Source organism: Poecilia reticulata, chromosome 2, assembly GCF_904066995.2.
Source record: "Poecilia reticulata chromosome 2, P_reticulata-male-v2, whole genome shotgun sequence".
Taxonomy (NCBI): domain Eukaryota; kingdom Metazoa; phylum Chordata; class Actinopteri; order Cyprinodontiformes; family Poeciliidae; genus Poecilia; species Poecilia reticulata.
The window spans coordinates 33,769,289-33,782,206 of NC_088831.1; the positions used below are offsets into that span (position 1 = coordinate 33,769,289).

Genomic DNA, 12,918 nt, shown 5'->3' on the forward strand with positions numbered 1-12,918 from the left:
TTCCAGTTTTTTTCAATAAGGAAGTAAAGGAAGTTGTGTTAGTTCATCTGAAGGGAGGACCAGGAATGGTGCGGCAAGTGTCGGTTGTATGAGCTCCTTTTAAAACAAACAAAATGGCGTCATGAACCGCACTGATCTGTTCCACACCGCTCAGTGGAAACAAGGTTTTATGTGAAACACCTTCCTGATATCGAACATGAGCTGTCTTTACTCAGTGACAACTTTCACACCAAAGATTGTTACCAGGACCTGGTATTGCTCTCAAACAGGAAAAAGATTATTCTTAAATTATTTTTTTTCTAAATCAGTGACCTTTACCTACTGTGACCTCTACCCTCTGCACTACACAGAGACCCAATAAATCAAATATTTTTGTATTTTTTATAAACTTTTAACTGAAAATCATCAGATTCCTGCAAAAAGCCAGTTGGCACCCCATTTCATCTTCCTCCATTTTCCACTCGTGACTGCATGGATGGTGTGGTTTTTTTCTCTCATTTTTCCTTCCTGCTCTTCTGACTCGGCTCTGTTTTGACCTCTTCAACGCAGACACCTCCTCAGCGTCAGAAGATGAGGGCTCACTGCGACGGCAGGGACGCCTAGCCACATCCACGCCCTATCAGGGTCACAGCCACCCAGCAGTCGAGCACTGGTTCAACCGGGTCATCCAGGGCTCGTCCACCTCCTCCTCAGCCTCATCCACCTCATCCCACCCAGGAGGCAGATCTGTCACCAACAGCGCCGCTCACGCTGCCCTCAACGCCAACGCCACTGCGACCGCGCTAGCAGACCTCATGGCACACACCCAGCTGGGTCAGTCTCATATCTCAGTGTATATTTCCGCAGATGCAGCGACACACACATACGATGATTTGCAAAGTATTGGTTGAACCATAACACATTCAAATTTCAGTGTGTTTTACTGGTATTTATGCCAACATGAAGCAATGTTTACACAACGGAGACCAAACATTTCTGCCCATTCTTCTTTGCAAAACATCTTGAGTTCAGTCAGGTTAGATTGAGATTGTGATAATCCATCTTCAAGAATTTCAGTTAGATTTTGGTCTGGATTTCAACTAGGCCACAAACTCATCCTACTTTAAATCTGGGTGGAGTTTTATGTTTGTTGTCCTGCTGGGATGTTGCTACCACTGTGATTCACCATAAAATCAGTGTTTTCGCCACACACATGTTCAGTATGTGGGTCAGAAAGTTGTGAGACTTGCCTGCTTCCAAAAATCCAAATAAAACACACTGAAGTTTGTGGTTGCAACCTGAATATAGGAAGGAATATTCATATGTTTGCAAAGCAAGGAATACACAATTGGACCTTTTCCTGTCCCCGTTTGGTCCTTTTAACTGAAGTTTGTTGGGTTAGTCAGCACTTTTTTTAAAAACACGAGAAAGGTAAAAATCTTCATGTTGAGTTACTGTGTGACAAAGGGAGTCAGTGATGGGCTTAAATCACATCTTTCAAATTAGTGACCACTGTCTAACTGTTAGTCATGTGAAGAAGCTCTCTGTCGTATCACAGCCAAATCCAAATCTGCTCTGGCTGCCATAACAGAGCTGTTTAATGACATTCACTATATTTATCGCTCTCAGTGTTTCATCGCGATCTGGTTTCTTCTGACCTCGTCTGTGTGTTTGCTGGTGTGACTCTGTGCTCGGCCATATTCTATCACGATAGAGCAGTCTTCTCCTGCTCAAGGTTGCTGTCGTCATAAAGTAGCCAGAGTGACTGCTGCTGTTTGAAGCTGTAAATACATTTCAAATGTTAGTGTGCTCCTTCTCCCCCCTTAAATACTCAGTGTGTGTATCACTCATCTTTCCACGAGACACTTACTGCTGATATACCATCATAGGAAGGCAGCAGCTGAAGGTTGTGTTGGATGGAAATGCACAAGTAACAGGATTTGTGGGTTTTAAGGCACATCTCGCAAGAGAAATGCTGATGATGCAGTTGTTTTGGACTCATAACCATTGAGACACACCATCAATTTATTTTCATTTTTATTTTATTACACCACAACACTTGGAAAAACAAAAAAAATATGTTTAATACCTCAGTTCAACCTCAAATCCTTCATTTTTGTTTTTTTTTGTCAAGCCATTTTATTTTGACCTAATTTAACTAGATTTTTAAACAATTTTTCCTGACAAGACCACAAGTTATGTGATTTTGTGCCGTGGTTGGCCACACGTACATTTAACAGCTGGAGATTTTCTTCTGGAGACCCCTCACTGAGCCAGAAATATGTAGAAGAGACAGAACAAGAGTCTAATTCCACACTTTGGAAACATGCTTCATTTTAATCAAAATACTAGGCTCATAACTATTTTTCTAATTGGAAATATAGGTCAGCAGATAAAAGCATTAAGCTGTGACTTTTCAGCATGCACTTTTGCTGCAGTAAATAGTTCTAAAGACTTGCTGCTATGTTTGGACGTTGTCTCTTCCCTCCTCATCTTCCACACATTTTTCTCTGCGGTCTGGTGGAAAATACCAACAAGAGGCCTGGAGCCAATCCCACAGCCACGTGTATTCCCACATGCCACCCCTCTGGATCATCTCTAAGATGTTTCAGGACTGCTGTGCATATGTGGGGGGGGGAAAGAGTTTTATAGATTAGATGTAGCACTTACACAGGGACTTGGAACCAGATTACAAACGGTATATTTAAATTGCCTAGTCTCTACTAATTATTAACATTATCTAGAAACGGTAGCAATTAGTTGTATTAATCATTTTAAATAGATAATATTGGGTTCATATATCAAAGTAAAAGTGTGTTGATGTTAACCAACTTGCAAAACTTTTTTAAATTTCTTAACTAGCAAGAAGTTAAGGCTGTAATAATGTCCACAGACATGTGATTTTAGGTATTTTTTCCCACTATTTATACTTGGCAGGGAATTGTTAATAAAATAAATAAAATCAAATCAAATGTGAAGTTTGTGTTAGAACTAAACTAATTGTCCCAAACCCTTATTTCATTTTAATACAAACACATCACAAAACATGCTGTTGATCTGTTTGCAGCTCAAAAAAGAAGCAGTTTTATGTTTTGATGCCTTTAATTGATGCATAAAAAAGATTTTTCAAGATTTGATGAAGGAAAAATTGGCCTATTTCAATCTCTGCATGACAGCTCGGTGCATCACAAATCACCAAGACAAAGAGTTTGTTTAAAAAGTGGATGTCCTTTGTTGAGCGTATGTTAAATTTTAATATGTTAAAAAGAGTCATTTGAACACTGAATGTTCATGTTCTTTGTTTTCTGATCAGCCTAACGTTCAGCTAAACAATCCTTCAATCCTCTCCTGATCTTCTGAGGAGTCGCATCTTAAAACGAATCATCATTACAGCCTCTAGGTTCTGTCAAAACACAAATGTGTTAGGCCAGAGTGTTTCATGATGACAACCCAAAGTACAGGCTGACCTTTTAACCCCAGACACCCCACTCATCGCAGATAACCACTCAGCACCCCCCGATGTGACGGGGTTGTCCGAGCGCTCCTCGATTCACCTGGAGCGGCACCAGGCGGGCTCGGTCCGAGGCGTTTCCCGCAGCTACAACCACCATGCCAGCATGATGGAGACCGCAGATGGTGAGTTTCCTCCTCCTCAGCCTCACACACACACACAGAGCATTTCCTTCCCTGCTGTCTGTCCCTCTGTCCAGCCCTCCATCCGTCGGCTTTTCTGACAGGCACAACTGACCCCGCTAGCTGACCCTCTCACTGTGTCATGGTAACAGTCTCTCCAACCCCTCTGGGAAAGTCACAGCAATTTTATCTGCAAATATTGTTACTAATAAGGAGAGATAATTATGATTATCAGCAGAAGGAAATTATTTCTTTTTAAACAGACAATTAAGGGATTTTGAGCAAAATCTTTGTCAATCGAAACTGAGTCAGTGCTTTAAATAGAAAATTATAATGTGATAAAAGAGCAGCTAATTATTCGTGTTAGGGTTGTTTGTACTAATCACTGTTAATGTGCATCTTTTGATGTGCTGATTAAATAAACAGTACTTTCCACATATTCATACACTTTTAGGTTTTCTACATTTGGTCACATTTTTTTTTCATCAACTTATTTTATTATTATTTTCTGTACAGCACTTTGGTGCAGTTTATACCTGTTCTTAAAGTGCTATATAGTGCATTCAGTATTGTTTTATGTGATAGACCAACACACAGTAGAGTATAATTGTGAATTGAAAAGAAGTAAAGAATACTGATTTTCTGATCATATTCATACTTTTGGGATTCAAAAACTGAAAAGTGTGGCATGCATTCAGCCCTCCTCAGTCATTGTTTTATAGAGTCACTTTTTTCTGCAGTTACGACTACAAAATATTCATGGTAAGTCTGTATCGTCCAACTTTGCTAATCTAGAGACTGAATTTTTGCTCATTCTTCTTTGCAGTCAGATTGGACAGAGAACGTCTGTTCAAATGAAGTTTCACGTTTTGCCACATATTCCCAAGTGGATTTAGGATTAAAATTCTTGAAAACTATGATTTTTTCCCCTCCACTTTGCAATTCTTCACTAATTTGTGATGGTCTATCAAATGAGGTCTCATTGAAATGCACTAGTGTTGTGTTTGTAATTTGACAAAGTGTTAAAACACTCAAGGATTATTAACACTTTCTCAAAACACTTAAAGGTATAACTGTTACAAACAGAGGATGGTGTCTGTCTGTGTAAGGGATAAAACATCTGTGTTTATTAGCAAGCAATGTGCATAAGGCTGTTCCAGTGTTTTTAGGATTCATATCAATAATATGTAACAAACTGTATCCGTCTTAAAAAGAAGCGAGGAGAATTAAAGTAAAACAATGTTTTCTTTAGAAAATGTCAACCCTGTCAACTAGTGAAAATGGACCCATCATCCTCCTGTCATTCCTTTCTTCTTTCTGTTAGTTATTCATCAGCATTTTAATAACATGACAACCTAAAAACCACAGCACAGTGTCAGCAGAGCCTCACTGTACCGATGCAGACTATCTCCTAACAAATACTAAACATCACTTCACCCACCCGATGCTCTGCAGTGAAGGTAGCTGTTCAATGAGTGCATTTATAAGATGTATTCATTGCCTTGTTTTCTCCTTCTGTTGTTTGATATCACAGTCTGACCTCTGCGAAGCAGCCAGTAGATTTCTCACACATTCAAGCTACGGAAGCTTGGTAGGATTGTTTCACTGACACGTTGATATGTCTCTCCTCCAGGCTGTGAGTGGGGAGGTGACGGATCCCTGACTTTAATCGATGGTATTTATAATTGTTCCTCCAGTTCTGTGGCAGGCTGGTGTTTGAGCACTAAGCTGCTTGTGTATTTGTGCGTGTGTGTGTGTGTGTGTTTTTGTGGTTCTGCGTTTGCCTCTGCTGTTAGGTTGCCGCTTTGCTTTGTAAAAGCATTTGAAAAGCTGAAGTGTGGAATACAGTGTGCTTGCTTGACTGTGTTTTTAGCCTCGTCTAACCCAGCTGATTTCTGCAGAAGAAGGCAGTGTAAACAGATGTAACTGGTCATCAGGCCTTGTGAATATTTAACATATTGGCATTCTGGTTTCTTCACTCAAAGTGATAAAGCTCAGAGCCGTCAGTCTATGTTTCTCACCGCAATGTGTGACACCAGCCGGTTAGCCTGTAGCTCTGCAGATGCTTCAGCGATGGCGGCTGTCAGTCACTGCTTCCATTTTAAAACTCATTCATTTGAACAATTTGAACAATTTGAAACTGAAAATGTATTCAGTGGGGAAATGAAATAAAAAAAAGATTATATGCAGCACATTTATTGGTAACCAAGCATTTTTTTTTCAATTATACTTTAACTTTTAAGTTGACTTTCTAGGAACGTCTTACTTATCAGTAGCGTTTCAGTGGTTCTTTGGTTTAAATATGACATCTGACCAGTTTCTATTGGATCAGGACACATATTTATGTTTCTACTACACACAGTGAGCAGGATGGCAAGGGCAAGACAAGGGAGGTAAATAAAATCTTTGCAGCTGATCTTCACAGAAAGGCAGCAAAGAACATCCTCTTTGGATCACCAAGTCTCCTCCAGGTGCTGCCTGCATGTCAAATGGTTGTTTGGGAGGGAAACCTTTTTTTTATCCTACCATGCCAAATGTAAACACGTGGAGCTTTCTTAATTCTACTGGAAGCATTTGTTTTAGACATATGAGATTAATGGTGCATCATCTTTATGCTCAGAAATTGGATTTTTCTGTTGTCAGTCATAAGAAAAGCTTCTAGAAGTTAAAATGCTGATTAAGAAAGTCTCTGAGTCTTTCTCTGGCTCTGGATCCAATGTGGGTGTTGTGGATTTAATAATGTAGTGGAAATTGTAGGTACAAACTGTTTCATTAGCACTTGTGACAGTTTGTCTATTTAAACCAGTGGTGCGTAGCACTCTTCAGATACTTCACATACTACTGAGAGAAACACTGTACATTGTTATGCCACAATCGGCTTATATTGCTGAATATGCTTAGCACCAAAACAAATAGTATATCTTTGTGCTTTTCTGACTTGCAACTAGAACAGGCTTAACTTGGGTGTGACGTCATTCAGAGATCAGAGCTCTGACTGGCAGGACAAATTGGGCACACCACAAGCTTGATCTTTTTTAGCAATAAATGCTAAACAGATGGATTGGCCTGAAACAACTAAGAAAGTGCCTCTTGCCTGTTTGGTATGCCAACAAATCCATATCCGTTTTGGTCTTATTTTCCTTCCCTCTTTATTCCAAATGTTTCAAGGACGGATTTGTTTTTTATATGTGTTCAGCTTTCTAGTAGAAAATACTAAAAACAGCTGCGAAATATTCAATTATTTTATTAATTTATGACCTTAGTTTTGATTGAAACCATAATAAACATTTCCAAATTGGAACAACGCTGCATTTTAATTACAACCTGGGGGCACTGCGGTTTTAGTATAATTATAATCCATGAAAATAGTCTACGCATCAAATGCACCTACACAAATCAGACATCTTCTGTTTGAATATACTGTGAAAACTAGAAAACCTATCTGCACCAACAAATATGGGGAAAATGAAACTATGTATTTATGAGCCATTTTCGTGTCAGAAGTGGTTGGAACAGTCTTGTGGCTCAGACCCGCAGACACGGTCAGGACCTTGAAATATTTCTGACAGATGGAAGTAACACATGTTGGTGTATTTGGGTTTGTTAGCAGTAATTGAAATATAGCATAACACAGTTGTTATTCCTTAAATGTATCTTTATTATACATTGGGTTTGTTAGTTTTTGCAATAAAAAGTTTTTGTTGAAAGATGTCACGTTTTTCTTTACTTTAAGCCAAAACCAGTCTTTGAGGCATAAATCACCAAAGTCATATACAGATTAATTATAGTGCTTTAATAGATGGGTCCTGTTTGGCTTTGATATTAGTGATCAGGGCTCATTAATTGGTGGGATTTATGTCCCGTGAGCATCGGGACTTCCTAATTGGCCGATCAGGGGCTGCTGACCCCCACACGTTAACTCCCAGTACATCTGTGCCCACATAAGGAGGCAGCATCTGTCTTACTCTGGGCTTTTATTATAAGATAAATGCAGAACGCTGTGTACAGCTGTGGCTTTCAGCTCCCTTGGCTGTCTGGAATGTCTAGCAAAGCCCCCCCTTTTCATAATTTAAGGGTGAAATTAAATGGTGAATGTATTGTCTGATAAATCTAGTCTGAGACCAAGCAGTACTTGAAGAAAATCTAACAGGACATCAGTCCTCATTTGTATTCAGTCTGTTGTCTCTGTGCTTTGTCTGCTCTTACATCTGATTTTAAAGTGTGGTCATGTATACTGTATGAAAAGCATACACATGTATTTATTTATGCACATTCAAGCTAGTGATCTACTGATTGTGATCTGTTTCTGTGTGTGTGATAAGGACACCTTTATAGACATTTTATAATTTGCATGCCACAGAGAGGACATCTTTGTTGCTAGGCAGCAGGAGGTGGTGTGCTGTTTTTACATTTATTTTTCTGTGAGGTTTACTCGTATTTTTAGAGATTCCTGGCTGAATGTTTGACCTCCAGGTGTCGGTTCCTCTTGTTTTGTTGTCATGCTGCAGTGTGACAGCTCATTGTCCTCTAAATTGCACCATACCACCAGGCTGACCTTTCCCCCCCATCTATGCTCTTCTCATTGCTTCATCAATCTGCGCATCTACACATCCCACCACTGCAACATCCCTCCTTGTTTTTGTATTTCATGCTCGTTTCCCGTCACATTTCTGCTTTGCCTTGTTTGCGTCTACCCTCGCTTCTTACCTCTCACTCCCTTCAAACTCATTTTATAGGTGTTCCTGTCAACAGTCGTGTCTCCAACAAAATCCAGCAGCTGCTCAATACATTAAAGAGACCAAAGCGTCCACCATTACGTGAATTCTTTGTTGACGACTTCGAGGAGCTTTTAGATGGTAAGATGACCTAAAAGTAATTGTTTTCGCTACTAACCAAATCTTGAGAAACTATCATTTCCAGCCTATTAATTTGATTCTTGACCTATAATTCTTCGTCAAGTTTTCCATCTCTAGTCCAAACAGTTACCTTATTTAAGGATTTTTTTCCCCCATTATGCTTCCCTGAAAGTATATCCTTCATATATTTTAGGAACACTTAATCTCCTGGACTGTTTGTTGTATTCATTCCCACTACCATTCAAAGCCAATTACTCTTAGAAGCTTGTTTCTCCTATAATTACTGCTTGGAGAAATACATAAAATGCATAACTACTTTAAAAATAACGTAGTACAGATCATCTGAAAATGCAGCCAAAGTCATGAAAGAGTGATAATATTGTGTTTGTTAACAAATTGGAACATTGGTACATAAAACAATGTCCACAATGGACATGAATGTGGTGGGAGTAAATCAAAGCTCATGGAGTGAAGATCTAAAGACACATTTTGGCTTAGAGCAGTAGCTTGGAGAGCTAACAAACCAGCACCCTATGGCCTGATTTAAAAGCATTCTGTTGTAATCCCAGTTAAACTGCAATTCAGCACAGAGGCTAGTGACAATTTGTTCCAAAAATTGTAACCTCTTAGCACTAAAATCCAGGTAGCATTCAAATATACAAATTCTGGTTCTGACGAGCATTTCTACTCTGATCTAAACAGCGATGCATAAGCACATTACTCTTAAAAACTGTCATCTAAATAACTAATATTTTGTAGTCATACTACACACTCTTCTTCACAGAAAAGTAGCTTTTGCAGCTGAAGCTATCGTGGCAAGAAACAGAAAGAGGATCGTCTTTAGAGAAGAGGGTATTAACTTAGCGCCCTCTGGACATCAGCAGATATTTAGTTTTTAATAAGAACACAAAAGGTAAAAACTGCTGTCAAAGAAAGCATATGGTTTTAGAAACCTTGTGCTCAAAGAGCTCCTCTTGGTGGACAGGCTATTTTACACACCACTCAAGATAAATAGCTGTGGCATGAACCATCTTGTGTCACCCTCCCTCAAGTTTGCATTGTTCCTCCCCTTAAATCCAAGATTTCAGTTGTTTTTTTTTATTTTTTATTGTTTTTGTTGGCTGAGGAGGAATCCATCTGTTCCACCTGTTTACTTCCACAGAGCTCTTTCACATTTCCTCCAGAGATTATCTTTTGTGCTAACGTCATTCTTTTTCTGTGTTGCCAATAAGCGAGCATGGATCCATTCGACATGTTCCTGTCAAGGAAAGAATTACTCCTCTGGTTATCATTAGAGATTTCCAGACAGTGCCATTTCAGACCAAATGTGGTAGTGGCCTTCTGCTTTACTGGCTGTATTAAAAAGTCTCCTTTTGTTAAAATGTGTATTCTTTGATAAAACAAGGGAGAAGGCTAATTGTGACTCATTTATGCTCACTTACAATGTTTGTATGTTTTTATTTGGCTATATGATCTTTAAAAATATGAACTGTAGATCAGTTTAAAAAACTGGAATTACTGAAATATAATGCATAGAATAATCAAGCAATTTGACAAGTTTGGCTTTCTTTCCTTCACAAAACTACATTTGGAAGGTTCAGGGTAGCAACAAAAGTACTACTGCTCACAATTGTAGATTCTGGGGTAAATTTTTGTCTTATAAATCTGTTTTATAAGATGACAGGTTACAGGTTTAAGGAAGATTCGGGAAAAGTACCCAGATTACTGTAAATGTTTTCTGAAGTAGTCATGCCTTAAGAATCTCAAAATTGAGCACTTTCAGTTTTTTGACTTTATTTGCAGTTGAGATCACTCGGCATGAAGGATTTATTAGTCTAGAAATGAGCGAAAACGGACGACCAGCCCAGTCCATCTATTTCCTACATTCCTGGCATGGTGCTTTGGGTGGTCCTCTGCCACCTTGAATAAACATTGTCTAGATGAAAATCTGTCTGGAGCAGCAACTCATCAGCAGGTATTTGTAAGGGCTGGCTGGTTCTGGCACAGAAGCTGTGGTGATCCGCTCACTGTGAGCAGAAAAAACACACAGAGGTAAAACAGCAGCAGACTGAACACATTTTAATCCAAACAAAATTGTTTTATTTGGCAAGAATCTTCACCTGCGAGCTCTGCTTAAAAGCTCTGACTTGCCAGTAAGATTGAATTTAACTGGTACTATTCTTTCACCCCAAGCAGTTAAAACCTTTGAAAGGTTAAAAAAATAACTAAATAAATAAATGGTTGTGAAAACTTCTCTTCCTCCATTTCCCTCACACATTGTTGTTTAATCCCATCTGTTTCTGTGTCACTTTCTCCTAACATGGTTGTTAGATTTGAAATCAGCTCAGGGCCTAGTTCTGCTCTGATACTCAGAATACCCACTGATCCACCCTCTCAGAAAGATGCTCTTTCCTCTGTTTTTAGTCCAGCAGCCCGATCCCAACCAGCCCAGGCCAGAGGGCCAGCAGATGAGCCCCCTGGAGGGAGAGCCTCTCGGGGTGGTCACCAACTGGCCTCCTTCTCTGCCAGCAGCCCTGCAAAGGTGGGGCACCACTCATCCAAAGAACCCCTGTCTGACAGCACTCGACAACGCCGGCAAGCCCGTCTACACACTCGCCTACGGTAGGCATAAACCTGTGGAGAACAAGCCCGGCAGTGGAGTAAAGAATATAAAACTGTACCAGCTCTTCTTTATGAAATTATGCTTTGCGTGTATTTGATGGTGTGCATCAATGTGTGCAGGTAAACTTTGGACCCGCAGTCAGAAACTGGCCTACACTTTGCTAAACAAGCTGAGCAGTAGAAATGAGCCTTTGCTCATGCCTGGAGACAGAGTAAGTCATGAGATCCAGCTTTGTGCTCGTTTCTGAAAAGATGCAAAGCTATTTATCCAATCACGTCTACTTGAAATAGCTAATGTATTTGATGAGCATGAAATGCTCAAAATGCCATGGGTAATCTTTGCAGCCAGAGAATCGTTTAAACATTTCAGAATCTATAAAACTCCAAAATGAGTGTACTGCTGGAAAGATAGCATTTCTGGGGTTTATGCATGAATAGATGCCAAACCTCACATAAACTTTGGTTTGGTGCTTCTTCTATTTCCAATCTTTGTGTTTAACTAAGCACATCAACTGCCAACTAAAACCTAATATTTATCATGGCTTTATGATGTTAGTTATTTCTCAGGGAGAGAAAACAAGTCATTTTCATAAACTGATACAGATGCTACAGTCAGTGCTTTACGGTGCCTTGCAAAAGTATTCACACCCCTTTAACTTTCTCACATTTTATATGACAGCCACAAACCTGAGCAGGTGATTGACCAAGACAAATTAGTTCATGAATGTTTAATGGGGAAAAAAAGTTATACATGTTTTTTTTTTAAAATACAAATTTAAAAAGTGCTGCATTAGTGCTGGTCTGTCTAACAAATTTCCAGTAAATAAATTGAGATTCGTGACCGTAATGTGACAAATCTTGTACACTGTGAAAACATTTGAAAGGCACCGTGGTACTGATGATCAGTTGTCTGCTCAAGCCCTAACCTTTCCATGTTTTCAACATCTTGTTTGCCTCTCCATCAGGTTGCGCTCGTTTTCCCCAACAATGACCCCGTGATGTTCATGGTGGCCTTCTACGGCTGCCTCCTGGCAGAGCTGGTACCTGTGCCTATTGAAGTCCCGCTGACCAGAAAGGTAAAGCAAAAAATACAAATGAAACCTCTTGAGTTTGTGTTTTTCATACTTTCTGTCAGTATTTACAAATCAGCACTGACCCCTGCTGGACATGAATAAGCCCAGATGTGCACTGCCCTGCAGTTACCGTATTTAACCGGAATCATTTCTGTTTTATTTGGCTATTAAATACGGCTAAAGAGCGTGTAGTTTGTAGTTATGTGTCATTATCTCACCATAGCAGCAGCAGCGCAGCGTCTGACATGTTTGCTTACAGATCGCCATAATTCGATGCCACTTCAGCGCACTCATCAGCACATACCTTGCTAAATTCATCCACATTAGCTACGCTGGGTGAATAGTAATTGATGTTCTTGATTGCCTTTATGAGCATGCTGTTGGCACACACTGTGCTGTAATCAATAAAAGGTGTGTGGGGTGAAAAGAAGAGTAATTATAGTCAAAATATTAGATCACAGGCCAACTGTTCTCAGGAGCCAAAATCTCATTGGCTCATTTTGACAACACCAATCACTCTTCCTCCTCTCTTTGTTTCCCTCAGTCATTTCTCTCTTTGTGATTATTATCTCTGCACTGTCTTTCTTTTCTTCTATTTTCCTTCTCTCCCTTGGTCTCCCACTTCTTTACCTCCTCTGAGCTGTGTAGTTTTCCCAGCATGACTCTTGCTCTAAGATAATTTGCAGATCTAATATGAGTGTGTTAGATCAGGGGCTTAGCTTTTTTTTTTTTTTTTTTTTTATAGCAGTTAGTTG

The 12,918-nt window shown here is 39.6% G+C and overlaps 1 protein-coding gene across 12 annotated transcripts in view; it reads left to right on the forward strand.

The window, feature by feature from the left end:
- LOC103461644 (DIP2 acetate--CoA ligase A) overlaps window positions 1-12,918 on the forward strand; it is an 86,941-nt gene that overhangs the window by 57,474 nt on the left and 16,549 nt on the right. For 5 of the 12 annotated variants that reach the window (XM_008403925.3, XM_008403913.3, XM_008403915.3 and 2 more), the window contains exons 6-12: window positions 550-813; window positions 3,478-3,615; window positions 5,246-5,287; window positions 8,349-8,468; window positions 10,893-11,090; window positions 11,211-11,302; window positions 12,056-12,166. In XM_008403925.3, coding sequence (XP_008402147.1) covers window positions 550-813; window positions 3,478-3,615; window positions 5,246-5,287; window positions 8,349-8,468; window positions 10,893-11,090; window positions 11,211-11,302; window positions 12,056-12,166 — 965 coding nt within the window. Of the gene's footprint in view, window positions 1-549; window positions 814-3,477; window positions 3,616-4,984; window positions 5,073-5,245; window positions 5,288-8,348; window positions 8,469-10,892; window positions 11,091-11,210; window positions 11,303-12,055; window positions 12,167-12,918 lie in introns of those variants that run through there. The other 7 variants (XM_008403917.3, XM_008403919.3, XM_081604262.1 and 4 more) reach the window with 4 other exon arrangements.